Source organism: Hevea brasiliensis, chromosome 16, assembly GCF_030052815.1.
Source record: "Hevea brasiliensis isolate MT/VB/25A 57/8 chromosome 16, ASM3005281v1, whole genome shotgun sequence".
NCBI classification, from domain to species: Eukaryota; Viridiplantae; Streptophyta; class Magnoliopsida; order Malpighiales; family Euphorbiaceae; genus Hevea; species Hevea brasiliensis.
Genome location: NC_079508.1, coordinates 64,734,367 through 64,757,931, shown reverse-complemented (window position 1 = coordinate 64,757,931; position 23,565 = coordinate 64,734,367). Strand labels below are relative to the sequence as shown.

General features: G+C 35.5%; 1 protein-coding gene across 9 annotated transcripts; it reads right to left on the bottom strand.

Annotated features, from left to right (window-relative positions):
• Positions 1-475: 475 nt before the first annotated feature.
• On the bottom strand, positions 476-22,662 carry LOC110658910 (sister chromatid cohesion protein SCC2-like). 9 transcript variants are annotated; one of them, XM_058137456.1, is made up of 28 exons: positions 22,156-22,661; positions 19,830-19,939; positions 18,377-18,504; positions 18,200-18,293; positions 17,858-18,114; positions 17,033-17,137; positions 16,758-16,869; positions 12,435-12,531; positions 12,144-12,330; positions 11,565-11,996; positions 10,913-11,445; positions 10,629-10,839; positions 10,508-10,558; positions 10,239-10,397; positions 10,098-10,136; positions 9,314-9,613; positions 9,076-9,234; positions 8,160-8,329; positions 7,362-7,512; positions 6,162-6,323; positions 5,980-6,084; positions 5,684-5,917; positions 5,214-5,347; positions 4,847-5,137; positions 4,336-4,762; positions 1,284-1,376; positions 1,051-1,176; positions 476-973 (listed from the first exon to the last, which is right to left on the bottom strand). In XM_058137456.1, exons 1-28 carry the CDS (start codon positions 22,437-22,439, stop codon positions 749-751), a joined length of 5,376 nt encoding a protein of 1,791 aa, XP_057993439.1. In that variant the 5' UTR covers positions 22,440-22,661; the 3' UTR covers positions 476-748. The 9 variants fall into 9 exon arrangements, 8 of the variants coding, with proteins under 8 accessions (XP_057993439.1, XP_057993434.1, XP_057993437.1 ...); XM_058137451.1 differs by having other exon boundaries at positions 9,969-10,136; positions 22,156-22,660; XM_058137454.1 differs by having other exon boundaries at positions 7,362-7,470; positions 9,969-10,136; positions 22,156-22,660.
• Between the last annotated feature and the right edge of the window lie 903 nt (positions 22,663-23,565).

Sequence of the window (23,565 nt, the reverse complement as noted above, 5' to 3'; positions counted from 1 at the left end):
AATACATAAATATTTTCTCGTCTTAGGACAAACATGTGAACTTTTATAATGGGGAACCAAAGCAAAACTATGAAATGGAGAGATTATAGAATCCATTATCAATTAGAGGGATCGCACATTATTTTATTGATTAATCAAAATAAAATATGCCTTCATTTTTCAATAAAAAATGAAATGTCAATAACCTAGAAAAATAAGTTAAAATATTGTTTGGTACAAATGTTAAAAAAAAAAAAAGAAAAAAAAAAAAAAACACTGGTAGGTTACAAACAAACTACAAGAGCAATATTACAATTCTGACTTTACCATACGTACAAGGAATTCCAAATTTCTAGGGCAAGCGAATAGAAAAGTTGGAGGAAAAACAAAAAAAGCTTGTCATCTCATGGAATGCCACGGAATGATTTGAGAAGTTCAAAGCTTGCTGTTTTACAATTTCGACTGAATAGGAAACTATGCACACTTTGCTGGCAACTGATACAAAAATCTTGAATTTCATTGACAGAAAAGAATGTAGTCAAAACATATTGAGCAAATTTCAAAATGGAAACGGATTGTGAAAGTGCCCTGCAGGCCCATACTAAATAGAACCTGCATATCCCCGGACCTCATTCTTTCTTTCTTTTATTTTTTTTGTTTCCTTCTATTTCCAGAATTCTTTTCTTTTTGCTGTCATGCTATTCTATTGCTTTTCCATTTCTCCGACGTAAATGTACATGTTAGCCTAACTATTTCATATTTACAAAAGCTATGATCGCTGCCTACCTGCTCTATTGTAGTTACCTCTCCTGCCACTACCACTTTGTCTCCGAACCCCTCCTGTCCAATCAAAATCTTCATCATCATCATCATCATCATCATCTCCATTCATACGTCCATATTTTGTCTTCCTAGGGGTAGGGCGCTTCCTCTTGATGTTTGCAGTATAAGTGGAGTAATCAACAGCATCTTCCTTTAAAGCACTCTTAAACTCCTTTACAAGAATGCCAGTATAAAAAAATGAATTGGAGGATATACATAAAGTCGAACAAAATGCAGTTTTCACAGTACCTGATATCTCTGCACCAAATCCCGATATGTGGATGGCACACTAGTCGATGTTTCACTGATGTCAAATGGAATATTCTGCCTTGAGAGAACTTCCCCAGATTTTGGGGGTTCGTTTGGAGAGAAAGCCTGGCAGTAGATATATCAAGTCAAGTTAGTTGCAACCATGCATCTAAATAATTTTAGTTTGCAGTAAAGGAAAGTATTGGCAGAAGCCTAATTTCTATGGCATTAACCTGGCAGCGGGCATCATTCAGGCTATACACAACTTTTAGATGCCTCTTGAGCTTCAAAAGAAGCTGCAAAGCAATTGCCCAAAGACAATCAACCTGCATAAACACCACGGATAAAGGAGTAAGCAATAAATGGGATATAACTCAACTCAACTCAACTAAGCCTTTATCCCAAAAATTTGGGGTCGGCTATATGGATTCGCTTTTTCCACTCTGAACGATTTTGGGTTAAATCCTCAGAAATGTGTAATGCTTCTAAGTCATGCTGTACTACTCTCCTCCAAGTCAATTTAGGTCTATCCCTTTTTTTCTTTCTATCCTCTAGCCTAATGTGTTCTACTTGTCTAACTGGAGCCTCCGTATGTCTACGCTTCACATGACCAAACCACCTCAATCTCCCTTCTCTCAACTTATCTTCAATTGGCACCACTCCTACCTTTTCTCTAATACTTTCATTACGGACTTTATCTAGTCTAGTATGACCACTCATCCACCTTAACATTCTCATCTCTGCAACTCTTATCTTAGATGCATACGACTCTTTCAGTGCCCAACACTCACTACCATATAGCATAGCCGGTCGTATGGCTGTACGGTAAAATTTTCCTTTTAATTTATTGGGAATCTTACGATCACATAAAACTCTCGTGGCACGTCTCCACTTCAACCATCCGGCTTTAATCCTATGACTAACATCCTTCTCACATCCCCCATCTACTTGAAGGACTGAGCCTAGATATTTAAAGTGATTACTTTGGGACAGTGCCACTCCATTCAAACTAACTCCTTCCCTATCACCAGTTTGGCTTTCACTGAACTTGCAATGCATGTATTCTGTCTTCGTTCTACTTAACTTAAAACCCTTTGACTCTAGAGTACTTCTCCAAAGTTCTAGCTTCCTATTGACTCCTTCTCGTGTCTCATCTATCAGAACAATATCATTCGCAAACATCATGCACCAAGAAATACTCTCTTGTATATGTTTTCAGTTCATCTAAAACTAATGTAAAAAGGTAAGGGCTTATGGTTGATCCTTGGTGTAATCCAATTGAGATCGGAAAATCTCTTGTGTCCCCTCCCACTGTGCGCACAATAGTAGTTGCTCCTTCATACATATCTTTCAATACTTGTATGTACCTAATAGATACCCTCTTTTGTTCTAACGCATTCCATAAGACCTCTCTTGGAACACTATCATAAGCCTTCTCCAAATCAATAAAAACCATGTGTAGATCTTTCTTCCCATCTCTATATTTCTCCATCAAGCTTCTAATGAGAAAGATCGCTTCCATAGTTGAACGACCAGGCATGAAACCAAATTGATTGAGAGAGATAGAAGTATCATGACGTAGTCGATGCTCTACAACTCTCTCCCACAACTTCATAGTATGGCTCATGAGTTTAATTCCCCTATAGTTTGAGCAACTCTGTATGTCTCCCTTATTTTTAAAAATAGGTACTAAAATACTCTTCCTCCATTCATCAGGCATTTTCTTTGAGTTTAGAATCTTATTAAATAATTTAGTTAACCATGCCACTCCCATATCTCCCAAATACTTCCACACTTCAATTGGTATTTCATCGGGTCCACAGGCTTTACCTACTTTCATTCTCTTAAGTGCTTCCTTTACTTCTAAAGATCTAATCCTTCTAGTATAATTTACATTCTTTTCTATTGTTCTATAATCTATATTCACGCTATTTCCATTTTGACTTTTTCCATTTTGACTATTATTAAAGAGATCATTAAAATAATTTCTCCATCTTTCTTTAATGTCCTCATCTTTCACCAACATTTTTCATTCTTTATCCTTAATGCACCTAACTTGATTGAGATCTTGACATTTCCTTTCTCTACTCCTTGCTAATCTATAAATATCTTTCTCCCCTTCTTTAGTTCCAAGTTTCTCATATAACTTTTCAAAGGCCTGTGCTCTTGCTTGGCTAACTGCCTTTTTTGCCTCTTTCTTTGCTATCTTGTACTGTTCATATGCCTCGTTATTATCACATTTAGGTAATTTCTTATACCATTCCCTTTTTCTCTTCACTGCCTTTTGTACTTCCTCATTCCACCACCATCTCTCTTTTGAGGGTGGTCCATGTCCTTTAGACTCCCCAAGTACTTTTCTAGCTACTTCTCTAATCTTTGATGTCATCTGTATCCACATATCATTGGCCTCCATATCTAGCTTCCATACTTCAGACTTAAAAAGCTCATTTTTGAACTTCACTTGCTTTACTCCTTTGAACTCCCACCACTTTATTCGAGCTACACTATTTCTTCTGACCTTACTTGAATTGTTCCTAAACTTGACATCCAAGACCACCAACCTATGTTGACTTGTTAAAGCCTCTCCTGGAATGACCTTGCAATCCTTGCATAGAGCTCTATTTGTCTTCCTGGTTAAGAGGAAGTCGATTTGGCTTCTATGTTGCCCACTTTTGAAAGTCACTAAATGTGACTCTCTTTTTATAAAGTAGGTATTTGCTAGTATTAGGTCGTATGCCATAGCAAAATCCAGGATGCTTTTTCCCTCCTTATTTCGACTGCCAAAATCAAAACCTCCATGAACATTCTCATAACCTTGCCTATCACTTCCTACATGTCCATTCAAATCTCCACCAATGAAAACATTCTCTTCATTCGGTATGCTTTGCATTAAATCATCCATATCTTCCCAAAACCTTTGTTTACTCTCACTGTCTAGTCCTATTTGTGGGGCATAAGCACTAACTATATTTAATAAATGGGATATGTTGAGATTTTTTTTCATGCATACAATTTTTTATCCAAAAAAGGAAAAGTAAGAGAGAGAGAGAGAGAGAGAAAAGCTAGAAAGGCCATTAAGGCCACAACAATAAATAATGATGTGCTAGTGCGAAAAACCAAAAACACAATAAAATTTGAACCAAAGCCCTTGAAAGAAACAAAAAGACAACAACCTAAGAAAATTCCCCACCAATGTGCAGGTTTAGAGGGAAAACCTTTCTGCTAATCCAAAACCAACACATTCTCCGATTGGATATGAAATAGCATCAGAGATTCAAAAAGTACCTGGATTTTCTCCTCATCATTTTTCGAGATGCTGAAAGAATCAGCTGAGCTCATCCTATCCATCTTTGGTTCTCTTAAAGCAATAGGGTTCAAGACCAAATGAGGCTCTTCCTGAACTGTTCCATTCAAATCAAATGATGTCAAAGGAGTCAAATCAGGCTGCACAACTAGATCTTGCTGCATCATCCCATTCAAATTCATTGTGGGCATATGATAGAGAACAGGCTGAGCTGGCTCTTGTTGAATTACCCCATTTTCATGAGGCAACTTTCGGGAATTTCTTTGTGACAAATGTAAAATTAAGCCTTTCATATTTGCTTCAAGTGCTCCAGCTCTAACCTGTATTATCCGATTTATAGCGTATATCAAATAAAGGGGTTCATCAGGAGATGTAAATGGCAGCATAGCAAGTACTTCTGTGCAGTACCTGTAAAGAGAAACCAACTTCTGTAAACAACATAACAAATGGGGAGATGAGAAATCTGGGACTAGCACTAAATAGAGAACTCACATCAAAAATGGAATAACTGAATTGGTCCAGGTTGGATTATCAAATTTGCGAACTATTGAAGACATAAATTTGTTCCTTGAAACACGGTTTCCACGAATAAGCTTGTAGATTCGGGAAACTCCAATCCTTGCTTGAACGAGAGAGCCACCTTCAGGTTTTCCCTTCAAATTTCCAGCAGCTCTAGATTGGAGTTTTTGGTTTAGATTTTCAGGAGAAACACTGCAGGATTGCATGAATATAAATGATAACTGAAGGCCATCCCCCAACCGGCTTTCAAAAAAAGCAGGATACCTGAAATGAATCTATTTATAAGTTGGCATAAAAATATCAAGGGACGAAAAAAGGAATTTTGTTTTGAAAAGCCTACTTCTCATTCATATTCATCAATAAATGATGCGCCAACTTTGAGTTCAACTCTTGAGGATCTGTTTCAAGTGCTATAAGGTATGGAACACAAGTGATAGGATGAACCAGACCTTGACGTAGCACTATCTCCACAATCTGCAGTGAAAGTGTAGCAACAAATATAAAACTCAGGACATAACTAAAATTCTGAGAGAACAATGTGCTTTCTAACAAGTGCACAAGAGCAATCAGACGAAGAAATTTTTGATCTAGTACCTATACTGGAACATCAGTTAAAAATTGCTGGAAAAAAATATTTCCATATTCAAAGTGATAATTATTCAACTGTTATTTGTGCTCATAACTTTCATTTTCCAAATTTCCCAAGGCCATACATGACATGTTAATTGCTTTGCCTTTCTCCTCTGAAGTAAGCTGTGGCCAGGTTTGCATTGAGAGAACGGGACAAGAAAACAGAATGTAGGTTCATACCTTAAGTGCAGTCTGGCGAACTTGTTCACTGAAATCCAAACATCTCCCCAAAATATTATCCCAGTACAATTGAACTATACCCCCACAGATGTTAGTATCACCTGCACCAGCAGCAACAGGAACACTGTGGCCCCCTTCTACAGGATAATGGTTTACATCATTGCTGACTTTATCTGCTCCCATTTGACTTTCAGAGTCAAGAAGATACTCGTACATGTTTTGCAATGCTTGTATCTGAACAAAAGAATGATTAGCTTCCAGAGAATCAAATCACAGAACAACAGGGGAATTAATACCTTAAGACGAACATCAGAACCAGAAGATAAAGTTGCCTCTAATATTTTCCCGATGTCCTTTTCCAGCATATACTCAGGCCTAGCAATTAGAACAAAACCTAATGCCTACAAGAATTAAAAACTAGATAAGTCTGTCTTAAACTCAAGCAGGCTAAAAAGTCTAAGGGCCAATAACAACATACCTGCAAAGATCTGACTTTTATACCAAAATCCTCCATTTGTAGATACTTTTTAAACAAGGTGAGGTTGCTAACAACATCAATATTTTTGTTACCAGAGGTGCTCAGCAAAGAATTCCCATAGCGAATAAGCAATCCAAGACAAAAAAGAGAACGGCACAATAGCTGCATTTTGCATGGGGGAAATAGTCTTAAATAATATATTCTTTATTTTAAAAGATTTGCTTCATGAAGGAACAATATGCACCAAACCAGTCAACTGAACACAGTAACAAAAATGCTCATGGGAAACGAAAACACAAGAAATTCACAAAGGTAGCAGACCCCACAAGTGTTGTCAACAGTTTTCAGTTTATTTGAGCAAGAGCTTGTCCCAAATACCTCGATTCAATTAAACAAGGAAGTAGTGCAACAATTGAACTAAACTGAGGTTGGCATATTCAAATTTGATTTATATAAGTTGACTAGATGTGAGTTTGGCTTCGTATAAACAAGTCAAAACAAATATTCCAATCACAGATTGTCTGTTAAGAACCTCTACAGCATGCTTGAGTTGCTTGTTTATTAATGCTTATGGAGACGATAAGTTTGAAAACCAGTCTTTAACAAACCAAGACTTCAAATTATTAGAAAATGGCTTGGATAATTTATGGCCACATGGAAAGGGTATATTTTCCTTTACTTGATTGATTAAACCCTAAACTTACCCCCGCCGCCCGCACCCCCTCCCCCCCCTCTCCCCCCCATTGGCACTAAGCCGATGAATCTAGATAACATTTTGTATTCATGTTACATTGAAGTTGGCTATAACAGTGTTTACATTTCAAAACACACACAAAATGATCACTTTTTTTTTTTAATAGTTACACCCATGGTGTCCAAAATTTTTCAAATTTGCTATTTTATTGTGAATTTTTTTTCCAAATTTAATGTCCAACTACTTCTACTTAAGTGCATTTGAGTGACAGACCTACTTTTTGCTCTAAGTGCCAAACAATCTTGACAGTTTAACAATTTTGTCATCCATCCAAACTATTTTGTATCATCCGCATGCATAGAGCACATAAATATGACTACATAATTCAGAGTGCAGCTTATGATGTGGCATTGTAGATGCTTAACTTTAAATTAAATAACATAAATGAATATGAAAGCCAAACAATTAATAATAATAATGATGATGATGATGATGAAGCCACCAACCTGCTTGTTATCAGTTCCCAGAGCATCCAGACGTTTGAAGAATACCTGGATAAGATACTCAACAACAGCAGCACCCTTTCCTGCTACTCCACTCAAAGAGCATAGACACCTGACATGAGAAACAAGATCCACGCTGCCATAAATTTGAAAGCTGATAAAAAAAATTTAAAAGCAGAGTCATCTAAACAATGGCATAGAACACTGGCAAATCTAGAAAAAAATTTTCCTGGAGAAAACATATAAAAAAAATATGCATATCAAAAATAAAGTTTTCAAATTGATTTTCAAGTATTAAGAGTTCAACATCTAAAAACTTAGTGCAATCAAATTAAGTCAATCTAACCAACAGAAGAGAACAAACTACAAGATTCAAGCAAGTCATACAAATAAACAATTTATTTTAATGTTTACCAAAAAGAAGGTTCAATAACTAAATTTATGAGGAGTCAATTTAAACAAATATACTTCGAAAAAAAAAAATAAACAAACATGTATGTGAGTGTGTGTGGAACTTTTTAATTAAAGGAGGGGTTAATTGACCCCTCATTTTCGAAGGTGCATCCGCCACTGGCATAGAGCACATAAATACAGATAATTAAATGTTTTAGATCCCTGACAAGAAAGGCTTAGCACAACATAAAAAAATAGCTTAGCACAAAATAAAGAATAGCTATCCCCAACTCAATCTAACCCCAAAATATTAGCAAAAGATGGCAGTTATAACAAGGGAAAAAGCAAAGATAAGAAAAGAGGAAAGTTAAAAAAGAAGAAGATGAAGAAGAGGTCAATCAAAATTACTTGATGCAAGCATGGACAACTGTTAAAAATGAATGCCGAACAATCATGTGCATCAAATCTTGTTCAAGCTCTTCAACAACACTTTGAGGCAACTTTCGGATCAATGGAACAACAGAATCAATTATAAAGATTATACTCTCCAGTAAATGTGCAACTGCTCGGTTGTCAACCTGGACACAAGCAAAAGCCTATAAGGTCACATGAATACAACCTACAACAGGAAAATATTCAATGAAGGTGGCCTACTTTCAAATTTCTTTCCTTTTTTTAAATTTTAGTTCAATATGTATCCAAATTGAAAATACATGTGAAAGCAGCCATCTGCGATGATGAATATTAAAAGGGCACCATTAGGATGAAAAAATGATCTACTTGCAAGGAAAGGTGGCTACTATGCAAATACTACTCAAGCAAAGAAGCAAAAATACAAGATATTTCAATGAGTTATCAATAGGCATATTGCTTTTAGAGCTAGCAATTGTAAGTACCAAGCAACTTAAAGTACAAAGCAACCAGTTATGACTCAGCCAAACCAAGGTCCTCAAAGAAAATCAAAATTGATAATAAACTTCAACATTTTCACATGAGACAGATGTCTTGAAACTCAAAAATACATATTCGTAGTCACAATCCTAAGACTTTTACCATTTGCACCAAATAATGACCCCTTATTAAGCAATTTTCTATGTGTAAATTCCAAACTGCCTTTTTAAATAACTAATTGTTATGTCAATGCCCCGTTATTCAACAGTTCCACAATGGCTCCCTCAATGATACTTGAAGATATGTTTCAGGACAATTCAGTACATGCTTTCCAATTACATATTTAAAATAAAACCATGTAATCACTACAACTGGCATCCTTGTGCCATCAGCCAATACCAGATAAGCAAATATCATCACAATGAAAACTTCCAAGAACCTGAGTCTTGAGATATGGCTGCAGAGTGACTACAAATTGGGAAGGGTCAGAAGCTGGTGCACAAAGCGTAGCATCCACAACACAAAATGCATGCAGTGCCAGCACATAAGGTAGCGTGCTCACTTCCATTTCCTTGCTGCTCATTTCCTCTACCTGGCAGAACAAATTTCCAAATAAGTTTCTCAAAACCAAAAAAAAAAAGAACATTTGCATGCACAAGAAACCATGATACCTGCAATATCTTTTCTAGTAAGCACTTGCACATCAACTCACAGCGCTTACGAACTGATGCAACTGACACAGGATTGATCCCAGCAGCTTTAGCTGATTGTGGGAAAAAATCAAGGGCTAGGTTGCGCTTAATGACAGTGACAAGAAGCTGATGGCTTGGCATCTTCCTCAACATCTCAACAATTTGCTCAGTCTTCTTAGCCACCTCCAAGGGCACAGAACTACCATCTCCAAAATATTGTGTCAGCAAACCTGATGGTTCCTCAAACCAGAACTCATAAAAGGTCTTGCAAACAAGATCCTGGAATAAGATAAGTATAAATGCAGGGAAATAACATTAGGGAAGTAAACAAATTTTCACGCAAGCACATGGTATTCCTAAAAAATGAAATCAATGATGAATCATGAAACTTATGAAAGAATATGATAATGGCACTGCTAACCATTACAATGATAAACATGACAAGCACAATTCAGAAGATTTTCACTAACCCAAAAGGCTAGGTGAGAAAATGCAGATTAATAAGGGCAGTCACCAAATATAACTATATAACATACACAAAGGACTAAACACCAGGAAAAATATACAAATACTAAAACATGGCAGAAGTGACTAACAATTATTTATGAACTCATTTCATTTGCTTCAAAATTACCTGAATACTTGACTCATCATCACTAATGCGAGAAATGATTTCAATACAAGCAGTCTTAAATTCAGAGAAGTTAGCATTTGAGGTGCACATATCTCGGATAATTTTGATAGCTCGTTTTCTAACACTTACTCCTGTGTCTTTTATCCTCTCAGCAACTTTCTCAAAATACTGTGCAAAATACCAAAATTTTGAATGATGAGGGAAGAAAAATAAATAAGAAAAGCATGTCCCACAAATGTACAACAATGAGAGAAATTCAACTTGACAAACCTTCAGCCCAACATCAGGATGTGAAGCAATATGCCTACCAACAAGTTCTAATGCTGCTTCTCTTACAGATATTGCGGAGTCACAAAATCTTCCTTCAACAGCCATTTGAACACGTTTGTCACATAATACTTCCGGATCAACTTCTACAATAATACTAACCTGATCCCATCAAACCAAAGGGAAAGATGCAATGATTGCATCATCAGATAAAAGCCAATTATTCCAAAATAAAAAGCCCAGAAGATCAACAGATTAAACTTTCCACTTACTGCTCGTAAAGACTTGGCCCTAATTACAGGAGAATTCTCCCTTAAACTTGCCTGAAATGACAAATATGTAAGTATCAAGATCATTCTTATAAAAGCAGAGGAAGTGAGATAGTTTACTGACCAGAAGCACATGAAGAATCTTATCAAAACCTCTGCAGAAGGAACTAAGTTGACCCAGTGCTAAAGTAATCTTCTTTGCTGAATCCCTCTTCAACTTTGAATAGTTAGTCACAGTATCACGCACGACAAGATTTGATTTAAGTCTTGTAAGGTAGTAAATGAGTTTCTGCTGAGATTTTGGATCATCTTTGTACCATAAACATAGATAGAACCTGCACAAAAATGTTCTCTCTATAACATCTATGGAAATATAAAAACAGCAAGGATAGAGCTTCATGTACAAACCATCGAACAAAAAGATGCACATCATCAGCAGATGCAGAATCTTGGAGGTGATTCAAGAGCAACTGTTGAACAATTTCAACTTTTGTAATGGGATCACAGGCTTTAGAATCCTTTTCCAATCGAATATTGTTCTTTTTCCCCTCTTCCTTGCTCTGTGATTTGCAGTATGATTGTAACACAATTAGTTGCTTTTTGCAGACACAAATCTGGCATTGCCAACTCCGATAAGGAGCTTCATGTTCTCTTACTTCCATGCAATCAGCATGAAACAATCTACGGCAACCTTGACACATAAACACTGCTTTCTCAACTATTCCAGCTAAGCAAACACAACAAGCATCTTTAGGATAACTCTGGTCGACATTATCACCATCAGTCAATTCCATTAATATCCAAAATTTGTTCCTGCAGCAAATGACAGCATCCTGCTTCAATCTTGCTGCAACAGTACCCAGAAGATCAATGGCCAAGGAACGAGAAGAGATGTCCTTGGATTTCAGCCCAGCATTCTGGAGCAGCAATACGCAAAGAACCTGCAACCAACAGTTTGTTGGATATCATCCTGACAAGATCAAAGGGATATGCACAGAGATGTCTGCAGGAAAAACAACATAATATATTTAATCAGACATATTATTTTTATGCAGCTCACCTCCAGGATGGGAGCTGATGCAGGGTATTCGGGTAAATTCAGAGTTGTTAGTAGATCTGTAACAATATTTTCTATCATCACTTTCAGTTCAGAAGCATCCTGATTCTTTACAGTTGTGAAGCGCTGAAGGACTCGGGTCCAGAAAAGACAGCATGTTTCTGTGACCGCTTCATGGCATTTGGTTGGATAACTAGCATCCAAAGAGACTTCTAAAATAGAATTACCACTTGACGCTTCCCTCAAAGGATCAGGAAGGTTTGCACTGCTGTGAACCAATTGAATCAACAAAGCAGTAATAATCTGAATCTGCCTCCGTTCTTCATCGGGCAGATGGTAGGCTCTTAGTACTCGTTTTGAAAATGGTAACTTCCAGAGAAGTTGAACAACTTCATCTATAACATATGTTCGGTGCAGTGCATATGAATAGAATATCTGTATCACCATTAAAACCTAGAGATTCAGACCAGAGACAGCATGATAAACATGCATTCTCAACATATATGTTTGCATGCATACATGTACAAACTACAAACATCATGCATAAGTAGTTAACAAGAAACACCATATACAGATCTCTACCCCGCCAATTAAACCAATTGCCTTCAATTGCAAGAGTTGGATATTATCCACCAAAAACGTTGTAAAGCTTGTCTTCAACAGTTGTAAAATGCAACTATCAGATAACCTCTCTATCAATAACAAATCCTTCAGCAAACCAAGAACAGTGCACAGTTTCTGTAGTATAGCATTCACAGCACCAGAGACCCTATCAAAGAGAAAATCATCAACAATAAGAAAAAACCTTGCTTCCAAATATTAAAAGTTCAGCATAATATTCAATGTTAGGGAATAGCATATTGATAAGCACACTTGTTTAATGTTGATTTCTTCAGTTTTGTACTCTTTTGAGTACGCCTTCTCTTGCTTGCTGAACCATATTCAGTCTCAAGTTCTTCATCTTCATCACCTGATAAAAGTTTAAAAAAAAATGTAACATTTAATTAGAGAAAGAATAGTGTAATTAAATAATGATTTGATGCTACAAAACAGCCAACAAGGGAAAACAGCAAGCTACGTTATATCAAACCAGTTTGCAAAAATCATCACTCTTTCTTTTCATTATTGTTAAAATTGAGAGTTGACTAGTCTGATTTTTGAGCTAGAAATATGTAAACAATTCAAACTGTACACACTCATAATCAAGTAAAATAAAGTTGAAATTGCATTTCCAAATGCTAAAATAATTACAATTATACAAGTTTACAGGGTAAAATAATTTTACTGACTTGAAAGTTTGTAATTTAAAATATTGCCTTTTCATGCTTGGTAGAAGTTATTGCTTATTTACTTTGACGTCAGTTTCAAATTTGAAGTTTTGAACGTCAACTTGTTGATTAATATTAAATAGCAATAACAATTAGTTTGTGTGCTGTCATAATGATTTTGCATGTGCATCTAAAGGTTCATATTGTACTTTTGACATTATGATCATGGATAAGAACTAATATATTATATAATGTTTATAATGTATATGCAGATGTGTAACCTATTCATTTATTATTATGGCTTTTCAAAATTGAAATTGTGCTTTCAAATGTGAAGTTTTAACTTATCAATTGTTATGTATGAAGTTATTAATGAGACTTAAATGATGGAAATGTTAGTTTTAAAATAAAAATAATTGGAGTCTTATAGTAAAGATTGTATTAGAAAGTTATATTCAAACACACCAAATGGAGAGGATTGCTATATGCCTATAAAGTAACTCAACTCAACTCAACTCAACTAAGCCTTTATCCCAAAAATTTGGGGTCGGCTATATGGATTCGCTTTTTCTACTCTAAACGATTTTGGGTTAAATCCTCAGAAATGTGTAATGCTTCTAGGTCATGTTGTACTACTTTCCTCCAAGTCAATTTAGGTCTACCCCTTTTTTTTCTTTCTATCCTCTAACCTAATGTTCTTTACGTGTCTAACTAGAGCCTCCGTATGTCTATGCTTCACATGACCAAACCACCTTAATCTCCCTTCTCTCAACTTATCCTCAATTGGCACCACTCCTACCTTTTCTCTAATACTCTCATTACGGACTTTATCTAGACTAGTATTGCTACTCATCCACCTTAACATTCTCATCTCTACAACTCTTATCTTAGACGCATATAACTCCTTCAGTGCCCAACACTCACTACTATATAACATAGCCGGTCATATGGCTATACGGTAAAATTTTCCTTTCAACTTATTAGGAATCTTGCAATCACATAAAACTCCCGTGGCACGTCTCCACTTCAACCATCCGGCTTTAATCCTATGACTAACATACTCCTCACATCCCCCATCTACTTAAAGGACTGAGCCGAGATATTTAAAGTGATTACTTTGGGACAGTACCACTCCATCCAAACTAACTCCTTCTCTATTACCAGTTTGGCCTTCACTGAACTTGCAATGCATGTATTCTGTCTTCGTTCTACTTAACTTAAAGCCTTTTGACTTTAGACTACTTCTTCAAAGCTCTAACTTTTTATTGACTCCTTCTCGCGTCTCATCTATCAAAACAATATCATCCGCAAACATCATGCACCAAGGAATACTTTCTTGTATATGTTTCGTCAATTCATCTAAAACTAATGTAAAAAGGTAAGGGCTTATAGCTGATCCTTGGTGTAATCCAATTGAGATCGGAAAATCTCGTCCCCTGCCACTGTGTGCACAATAGTAGTTGCTCCTTCATACACATCTTTCAACACTTGTATATACCTAATAGATACCCTCTTTTGTTCTAACACACTCCATAAGACATCTCTTGGAACACTATCATAAGCTTTCTCCAAATCAATAAAAACCATGTGTAGATCTTTCTTCACATCTCTATATTTCTCCATCAAGTTTCTAATGAGAAAGATCGCTTCCATAATTGAACGGCTGGGCATGAAGCTAAACTGATTGAGAGAGATAGAAGTATCATGACGTAGTCGATGCTCCACAACTCTCTCCCACAACTTCATAGTATGGCTCATGAGTTTAATTACCCTATAGTTTGAGCAACTCTGTATGTCTCTCTTATTTTTAAAAATAGGTACTAAAATACTCCTCCTCCATTCATCAGGAATTTTCTTTGAGTTTAGAATCTTATTATATAATTAGTTAACCATGCCACTCCCATATCTCCCAAACACTTCCACACTTCAATTGGTATTCCAACGGGTTCACAGGCTTTACACAATTTCATTCTCTTAAGTGTTTCCTTTACTTCTAAAGATCTAATCCTTCTAGTATAATTCACATTCTTTTCTATTACTCTATAGTCTATATTCACACTATTACCATTTTGACTATTATTAAAGAGATCATTAAAATAATTTCTCCAACTTTCTTTAATGTCCTCATCTTTCACCAACAAATTTCCTTCTTTATCCTTAATGCACCTAACTTGATTGAGATCTTGACATTTCCTTTCTCTCCTCATTGCTAATCTATAAATATCTTTCTCCCCTTCTTTAGTTCCAAGTTTCTCATATAACTTTTCAAAAGCCTGTAGTCTTGACTAACTGCCTTTTTTGCCTCTTTCTTTGCTATCTTGTATTGTTCATATGCCTCATTATTATCATATTTAGGTAATTTCTTATACCATTCCCTTTTTCTCTTCACTGCCTTTTGTACTTCCTCATTCTAACACCATCTCTTTTTTGAGGATGGTTCATGTCCTTTAGACTCTCCAAGTACTTTTCTAACTACTTCTCTAATCTTTGATGCCATCTGTATCCACATATCATTGGCCTCCATATCCAGCTTCCATGCTTCAGACTCGAGAATCTTATTTTTGAACTTCACTTGCTTTACTCCTTTGAACTCCCACCACTTTGTTCGAGCTACACTATTTTTTCTGACTTTACTTAAATTATTCCTAAACTTGACATCCAAGACCACTAACCGATGTTGACTTGTTAAAGTCTCTCCTAGAATGACCTTGCAATCCTTGCATAGAGCTCTATTTGTCTTCCTAATTAAGAGGAAGTCGATTTGGCTTCTATGTTGCCCACTTTTGAAAGTCACTAAATGTGACTCTTTTTATAAAGTAGGTATTTGCTAGTATTAGGTCATATGCCATAGCAAAATCTAGGATGTTTTTTCCCTCCTCATTTCGACTGCCAAAACCAAAACCTCCATGAACATTCTCATAACTTTGCCTATCACTTACTACATGTCCATTCAAATCTCCACCAATGAAAACATTATCTTCATTCGGTATGCTTTGCATTAAATCATCCATATCTTCCCAAAACCTTTGTTTACTCTCACTATCTAGTCCTATTTGTGGGACATAAGCACTAACTATATTTATTGTTTCTCCTTCTAGTACTAGCTTTACTAGTATAATTCTATCTCCTACTATTTTCACAGCTATTACAGCGTCTTTCAATGTCCTGTCTATGATTATGCCCACTTCGTTCTTGTTTCTCTCCTTTCCGATAAACCACAGTTTGAACCCTGAATTACCCACTTCCTTGCTTTTCTCTCCTACCCATTTAGTCTCCTGAATGCAAGCAATATTCACCCTTCTCCTTTCCAAGGTATCCACAAGCTCCATTAATTTTCCTGTAAGTGATCCAACATTCCAAGTACCAACCCTGATCCTCCTCCTATCCTGTTACTTCCTAATTGGTCTCCTTCTATGATATCTTCTATTATTTTCTATGTCTATCTTGTGTTCTATTCCACTATCTGTTCTACTATCTGTCTTATGGACTAACTTCTTTACCCACACCCGTCCATGATGTGGGAATCCTTGCTCACTTAACACCACACCCAGGCGCCGGCATAGCTTGTCGCTTTCGGTGAACGCCCTACACCCTTGCATATTTCTCACTACACCCGGGCTCCAATGTAGCGCGTCATAAGTAGAGAACACCCCAACGTTTATATCATTTGAATCCATATCATAAAGTGTAACGAAATTTTTACGCTGGTTGTCACCTACCGCAACCCTCCTCCTTTATCCGGGCTTGGGACCGGCTAAGCGCAAACTACTTAGGCGGAGTTTACCTTTAAAGTAGTGGTAGGAAATTCTTTGGTACTAAATTCAGGTGTTCAGGAGGAAAAGTTGCTCCAGAAGCATATGAAAAGCAATGACACATGGAAGAAAGCAAGTTATAGAAAGTTCCAGCCTTATCAAATCATAAGATTTACCTTCAGGTGGCCCATTTTCACTTGGCTTATGCAAAGCACGATATGATGGATCATATGCCGACATAACATCCATTATCTGATGCTTAGAGAACTCAAGAATTCTTTCAATGTTCTGATGTGAAAATGCCATAATCAGTCATAAGAAGTTAGAATCATACAAAATACAAAGGCATGCGATTTGTACGAACTGAAAGGAAAAAAACTGGGACAACAATTATGATACACTCTCAATCAAGAAGGAACAAATGAAGAAGAAAGGAAAGTATAGGATGAACCTCTTCTTTATACAGTTGCTTTGGCATGTTATTATGAGCCATTACAGCTAGAGCTGCATGAATGGATTCCAGGGCACAAAAGACTAGGGAGACTGCATCTGAATCCTGTGACATTTGGAACAAAAGCAAATAACTACATCATACAGCTGAGTTTTGAAACAAAAGAATAATACGTACACCTGCAGGAGGGGGGAGGGGGGGGGGCCGCCGCGCGGTTAGGCACATCAAACCAGGTATAAGATATTTATCCATCCAGAAGAAGACCAAAGTATTACAATTTCAATCAAGAAGCAACGGTTGATGTGGGGATCGCAAATAAAAGGCAGACTGTAGAAGTCGCTGATTTCTAACTTTCTAAAACATTTTTTGACAGATATCAATAACTAATTTCCACAAAAAGCTAAATAAGTTTCCTTATCTGGAAACATAAATTCATTTTAACTTTAGTAAAATTGACCACACAATCAGTTGAGGTTTTTCACTTAAAAGATATTATTTAAGGATCTTTGAAATTATTGCACAAAAATCAAAATAAAATATTCCATCCAATTGCTGAATGGCAAAATTACCCCTAAGACAACAAATAACAGATTAATATGTGGCAAATATGACAGATTTAGGCTGCAAGACTCCCAAGACAAAGGAACTGAAAAAATGCCAAATAAAAGCAAAGATTACAACCTTAAAATCTGATTTTCTAACAAACATTAAAATGCAAAAAAAGTAAACACCCCCCCCCCCCCCCTAAAAAACGAAACAAAAAAACAAAATAAAAGCTAGCATAAACAAGAAGTCAGAAGCAAAATAAAAGAATAAGAGACTCACATGTTCACATTCATCAACAGACAAACCTTCTGCTCGGTGTATCTGATGATCTAGGACCCGCAAGAGCCTTACAAGAATATCTACAGGAACCAAATGTAGAAGCTTTTTTGAACATATGGACATTATTTCATTCACAAGCATTCTAACATCAGATACAGGCACTGACAACCATTCTGCGTCATCCCGCTCATCACTCATGATTTCGGCTCTTCCACAGAATTCCTCTAGCACATCACAGAAGCTTCCAATGGCGGCATCTAAACAAAGATTTTAGCACCAAATCTTAGAATAAGTGGGGAAAAGAGGAGAGTGAAAGAGTGAAATCATCATCACATTGCAAACCTTGAAGCTCAGCAGGATCTGGCTGAACCAACAGCGGCACATCATCAGTGCCCTTCTTCTTGGCTTTCGGTTTTCTTGTAGATGATCCAATGTCCTGCAGTTTATCTTCATTGTCAAGAATACAGAAGCAAATCAATTATTTATAACTAAATCCAAAGTCCCAACACATATACATACATTAGGAATGGAGTTGAACTGCTGATTTTGAGTTGCACCATAGTCCCTTTGACCTTGACTCGGAAGAGGTATACTAGGCCCAATGGGCTTGCTTTCAAATACTGTACTTCTGGAAATTTGCTTCTTATCTAAGAAACTTGAACAAGTGCAGTAAACCATAAGCACAACCTTTTAAGTGTCATATAAAATGGACAGTGTCACTAGCACAGGGGAAAAAAAAAAAGAAAAAAGAGCATAGAATCAGTGCAAAACATCCAAAGAATCCAGCATATCTAAATTAAACTTGAAAACTAAGATATCAATCTGACTTCTTTTCTGTTTATTCATTTTTCTATGTTTGAGCAATTATCAGCACAGAACAGTTGTGAGGGCTCTCGTTCTGTCTCATTATTAAGTTCCAATTCTATTTACAAACCAAACTGTGACATCATATTTGATAAAAATAGAATGCTAAAAATATTTCCACCAATGATATATGTTAAGTAATTAATTGTGATCAATAGAACCACAATTATCTATCCATTATTTAATGCATATACAAACAATTTAATACAGTTGCTTATCAACACTGAAGATCCAAGTCACCTATCACTTTATTGACATCTATTTTGTATGCAAAGGAAAAATACAGTTCAACATATAATTAGATAAGGTAATTTGGACTTGACAAAAATGCACCTGTTTAACAGTAGTACAATTACAGAACATTGAACAGCTTAGCAACACATTGACATATCTTATTCTACCCGTATGTATAATAGTACTACTTTTATGGCATATTCATTAGAACCAAACATCATGTTTACAGTAACGAATTGTTACTTTCTAGCTAGCATATAAGTTTTCCTTTTAAATTGGGAAGTTCTCAGAACTTACACCAGTCCATGAACACTTTTGTAATATCCTATCTATCAGCACCTGAAATTTTTGGTTTGTGGATCTGCCTTTCCAACAGAACAAAACTAATTGCATCCAGAAATCATCTCAGCAATCCCACAAACCTATACCCTCATTTTTCCAGCCTTAATTACACTATTGTTTAAGTCTGAACAATAAAAATAAAATGGTCAACGCTATAATAATGTCTTTCCATAAATATGCCGTCTAATCTCATCCATTTGCAAGAGGTGAAGGGTTATTTCCAAGACATAAATTAAATATATTCTCATTGAATATTCTTTTGCTTGTCACAATTGCATTATGACACACAACTTAGCTGACAGGGTTATCCTTACAGTATTATTTTTCACACTCCAAGGTAACCTATATCTAAGGGTTTAATCTAATAACACAAATTTTAGGTGCTCATCCCCTGTTCATCTATATTGATAATAAATCACATATTGACTCAACTTTACAATAAAATCAAGCCTAGCTAGAGAGAAAAAAAAGATGCTTATGTGAGGGAGGGGAGAGAACAAATTGGAAGAGCAATAGTGTGTATTTTGTTTACCGGGAGTTACATACTTGAATGCTTCACGATTGCATTGAAGAACCAGGTCATGAAGCTCTGAAGGCTCAACTAATTCAAATGGAATTGGCCTCGTCTCATCTCTAAGATTCCTGTAAAAACAACAGGCATAAACAAAATGCTGCCATTCAGTGTGATTAAGATAAGATAGGAAAAGCAAGAACCCGGTAGACTATTGACAATATCTATTATAGAATTAATCAATAAACAACAATGCCGCCTCAGTTGACAAAGAAATCAGACTATAGAAGTTCCTCAAAGCCAAAAAAAAATCTGAACCAAAGCTAGAACAATTAAGACTAAGCAAAAAGTATGCAATTCTCACATTTATTTGGAGTTCTGAAAAAGGAAAAAAGAAGACTAAATCAAGCCAGTTGTGCTTCAAGCTCCTATGACTTGATTTGACTAACCCTCTGTTTGGATTAAGTGCAGCGTGATTTATTAATGGATCGTATCGTGAAATATTATATTATATCGTATGGTTTTTGTTATTAACATGTTTGAAAAGATAATATGGTACATAATGGTATAATAACCTTCTCTTCTTTAGTTAGATGGTATGGTATGGTATGGTAAAATAAATATAATGATTACTAGAATACCCTTTATTACTATTTTAAATATATAAACAGTTTTAAAATATTTATTTAAATAAAATATTAATTTATAAATAATGTTATTATAATAATAATTAAAGATACATTTTATACTTTTTAATTAATCACTAAATATATCTATTAAATCAGTGCTATTAAAGGTGCCAAAAGGCGTCGGGGGAGGCACTCGCCTCGCCTCACCACACCAGGCAGTGCCTCGCCTAGGATGAGAGAGGCGAGCGCCTCTCTCACCACAGCAAGGAGGCGCCAGGCGAGAGAGGCGTCGCCTCTCTCATATTACCTCTTTTTTTTATTTATTTATTTTATTTATGTGTTTTAAAAGGAAAAATACCTTCTCATTTTCACATTGCAACAGCCAAAGAAACAGTAGTTTTCTGTGAAAATTAAAAAAAAAAAAAAAAAAAGGAAGGAGTAGATGGAAGAAGAAGAAGCAGAACCACATTTCTACGAAAATCCAAGGAAGAAGAAGAAACAAAATGAAATGCAGTAGGTTGGTGGCGGTAAATTGATGGCAATAAATTAGAGTGAGAGTAATTAGATGACTTTACCATATTGGTGGCTGATAACAATAAATTGGAGTAATTGGTGGAATAATTAGTTGACTTTACTATGTTAGTGAAATTATTAGTGACAGTAATTATAATAAATACAATTTTATAAAAAAATTATAATAAAGACAAAATAATTTATAAGCAGATTTGAAAATTATATAATTCTAGTAATTAATAATAATAATAATAATAATAATAAAGTGATTTTAAATTCGAATATGTATATTATGCTAATATATATATATATGTGTGTGCGCGCGCGCGCTAAAAAATATATAAAACTTAGGCTATGTCACGGCGGGGCGCCTCACTTAAAAAAGGGTCGCCTCGCCTCTCGCCTCACAAAAAAGGCAAGGCGAGACCCTATCACCTTAGTGCCGCCTTTCTTCTTAATAACTATGTATTAAATATATAACATTGAAACTATATAATTAGACTTTTATATATTGTGCATAGATAAAATAGAAAATAAAAATTCTAAACCATGCCAATTGGTGGTTTGAAAAGCTATGGTAAAGGAACAATCTTCCAAACATGTTGAGTAACCATAAACCATCCAAAACACGATCAAAACATAGCTAAACTTTGGACATCAAGAGATCAAGTCTTGAAATATAATCCAATCTCAATGAAATGTGACCGTTTTGCAATGATTTCAATACGATGTACTCAGATGAAATACTGCAAAATTGTAACTTTTGCAGTTCACACATAGCATTAAAAGTAAGCTTAAAAGCCTTACTCCATATACAGCCGAAATAGCAACTCTATAAAATTTTGCTTACGACTTAAACTCTCGAGAAAAACAGGAGCTTAAAATTCAGATAATTCAAAATATCAATTAAAAGGGAGAAAAAGTACATTGCAAACGTTAACCACTTCATTTCAATTACATCCTTAATTCACAATTTAAACCACAAATTCACAGTGTAAATGAAACTTGCGTCAAGATATCGATACCTTAAGCTACTCAAAGAATATAACCGAACTTAAATTCACATTTTCACTCAGTTTCGCAAGCTGGGAGATGTAAAACCGCATTTTCCACTTAATTTCATTAATTTCCTAAACTCAAACTTCGAGGTACTACAAACTAATAAAAAAACTCAATTGCTGCTCAAACGCAAAGGAAAAACTTACAGGTAGGAAACGTCCGTTTCTCGAAGCAGATCAGCGATTCGAGCAGACTGAGAGAGAATTTCACTTCGATTGAAAGACAAAACACCTCTAACGCTAGTACCACCAGTTTCATCGAATAACCGGAAGTGCGGATCCGATGCGCCACAGAACACCGGAAGCGAAGGCAGTGGCAAGCACGGGGCAACCTCCGAGTGTATCGTGTTGGATAGTCCTATGCCCCGTGGAACGGAGCCAGAGGTCCAGCCCGAGGCAGAGCCGGTTGCATATGAATTTGAATAGCTCATCGATTGATTAACCGGTGAGTTAAAGAGTGGCAAAGTAAAAGCATGAATAGAGAGTGATGTAGAGTAGCGCGGAAATGGCAATCATGTAATAAGGTGGAAGTATAGGGGTAATTAGAAGAGAATTAGGGTTTTATGAGTTGCAAAGAGAGTTTGGAGCCCTAGAAGGAGAGAATTAGGGAGAGCAATGAGGGATACAAATGGCGGGGAAAATGGGCAAAGAGAATTTAGGCGTGTGCAATTTAGCGACTAAGTTGACTGAGTCACGAAAATGCCCTTGGTTGACCCTTTTTTACTAGCGTGGTCTAGTGATATGGTTGTATGAACGGCGTCGTAGTTCGCCCATATTTTGTGAAGTTACGCAAATGCCATCTGGCTTGTTGTTCGCGTGGCCAACTCGTCTGAGACGTTTAAAGGGTGTTCAATTTTTGGTGAGGTTGGTGAGTATACTTTTTCCTTTTTCTTGGGAAGGTATTTTACCTCTAATTTTTGAATTTAGAAACTTGTCAACTGTTGTCCATACGTTTGGTTTGGAGCGGATCCTAACCCGAAATTTAACACTATTTAAGGCCTGCCTTGTTTTAAAAAATATATATATCTTATAATTTTTATGATTATAATATATTAATTTTATTTTTAAAATAATAATAATTTTAAGAACAATATCAAATAACTTTTTAATAATATTTTTATAATAGATGAATCCTACATAATTCCTATAAGTTAAGGAAAATAATTTTAGCCCATATTTGATATGTAGTAATTAAAAGATTAATTATTAGATATATCGATAACACTAAAAATAGTACTTCTTTTTTTATAAAAAAGTATATCCTTTCTATAATATAGAAAATAGATCTCATATAATTATTAGAGATAGTACATGTGTACTTAATAATTTTTTATAATTAAAATTATAATGTAATTATGATAATATTACATATTTAATTACATTATTTAGTAACACTAAAAAAAGTTAACGTAATGTAATGATAATCACGTAATATAATTTATTTTATTTAAAATAATTAATTATACTTAAAGTATAATAATGATTATTATATATAAAAATATATATAATAATAATTACTTATTTTGATTTTTTTTATTTATTATCAATTACATAACC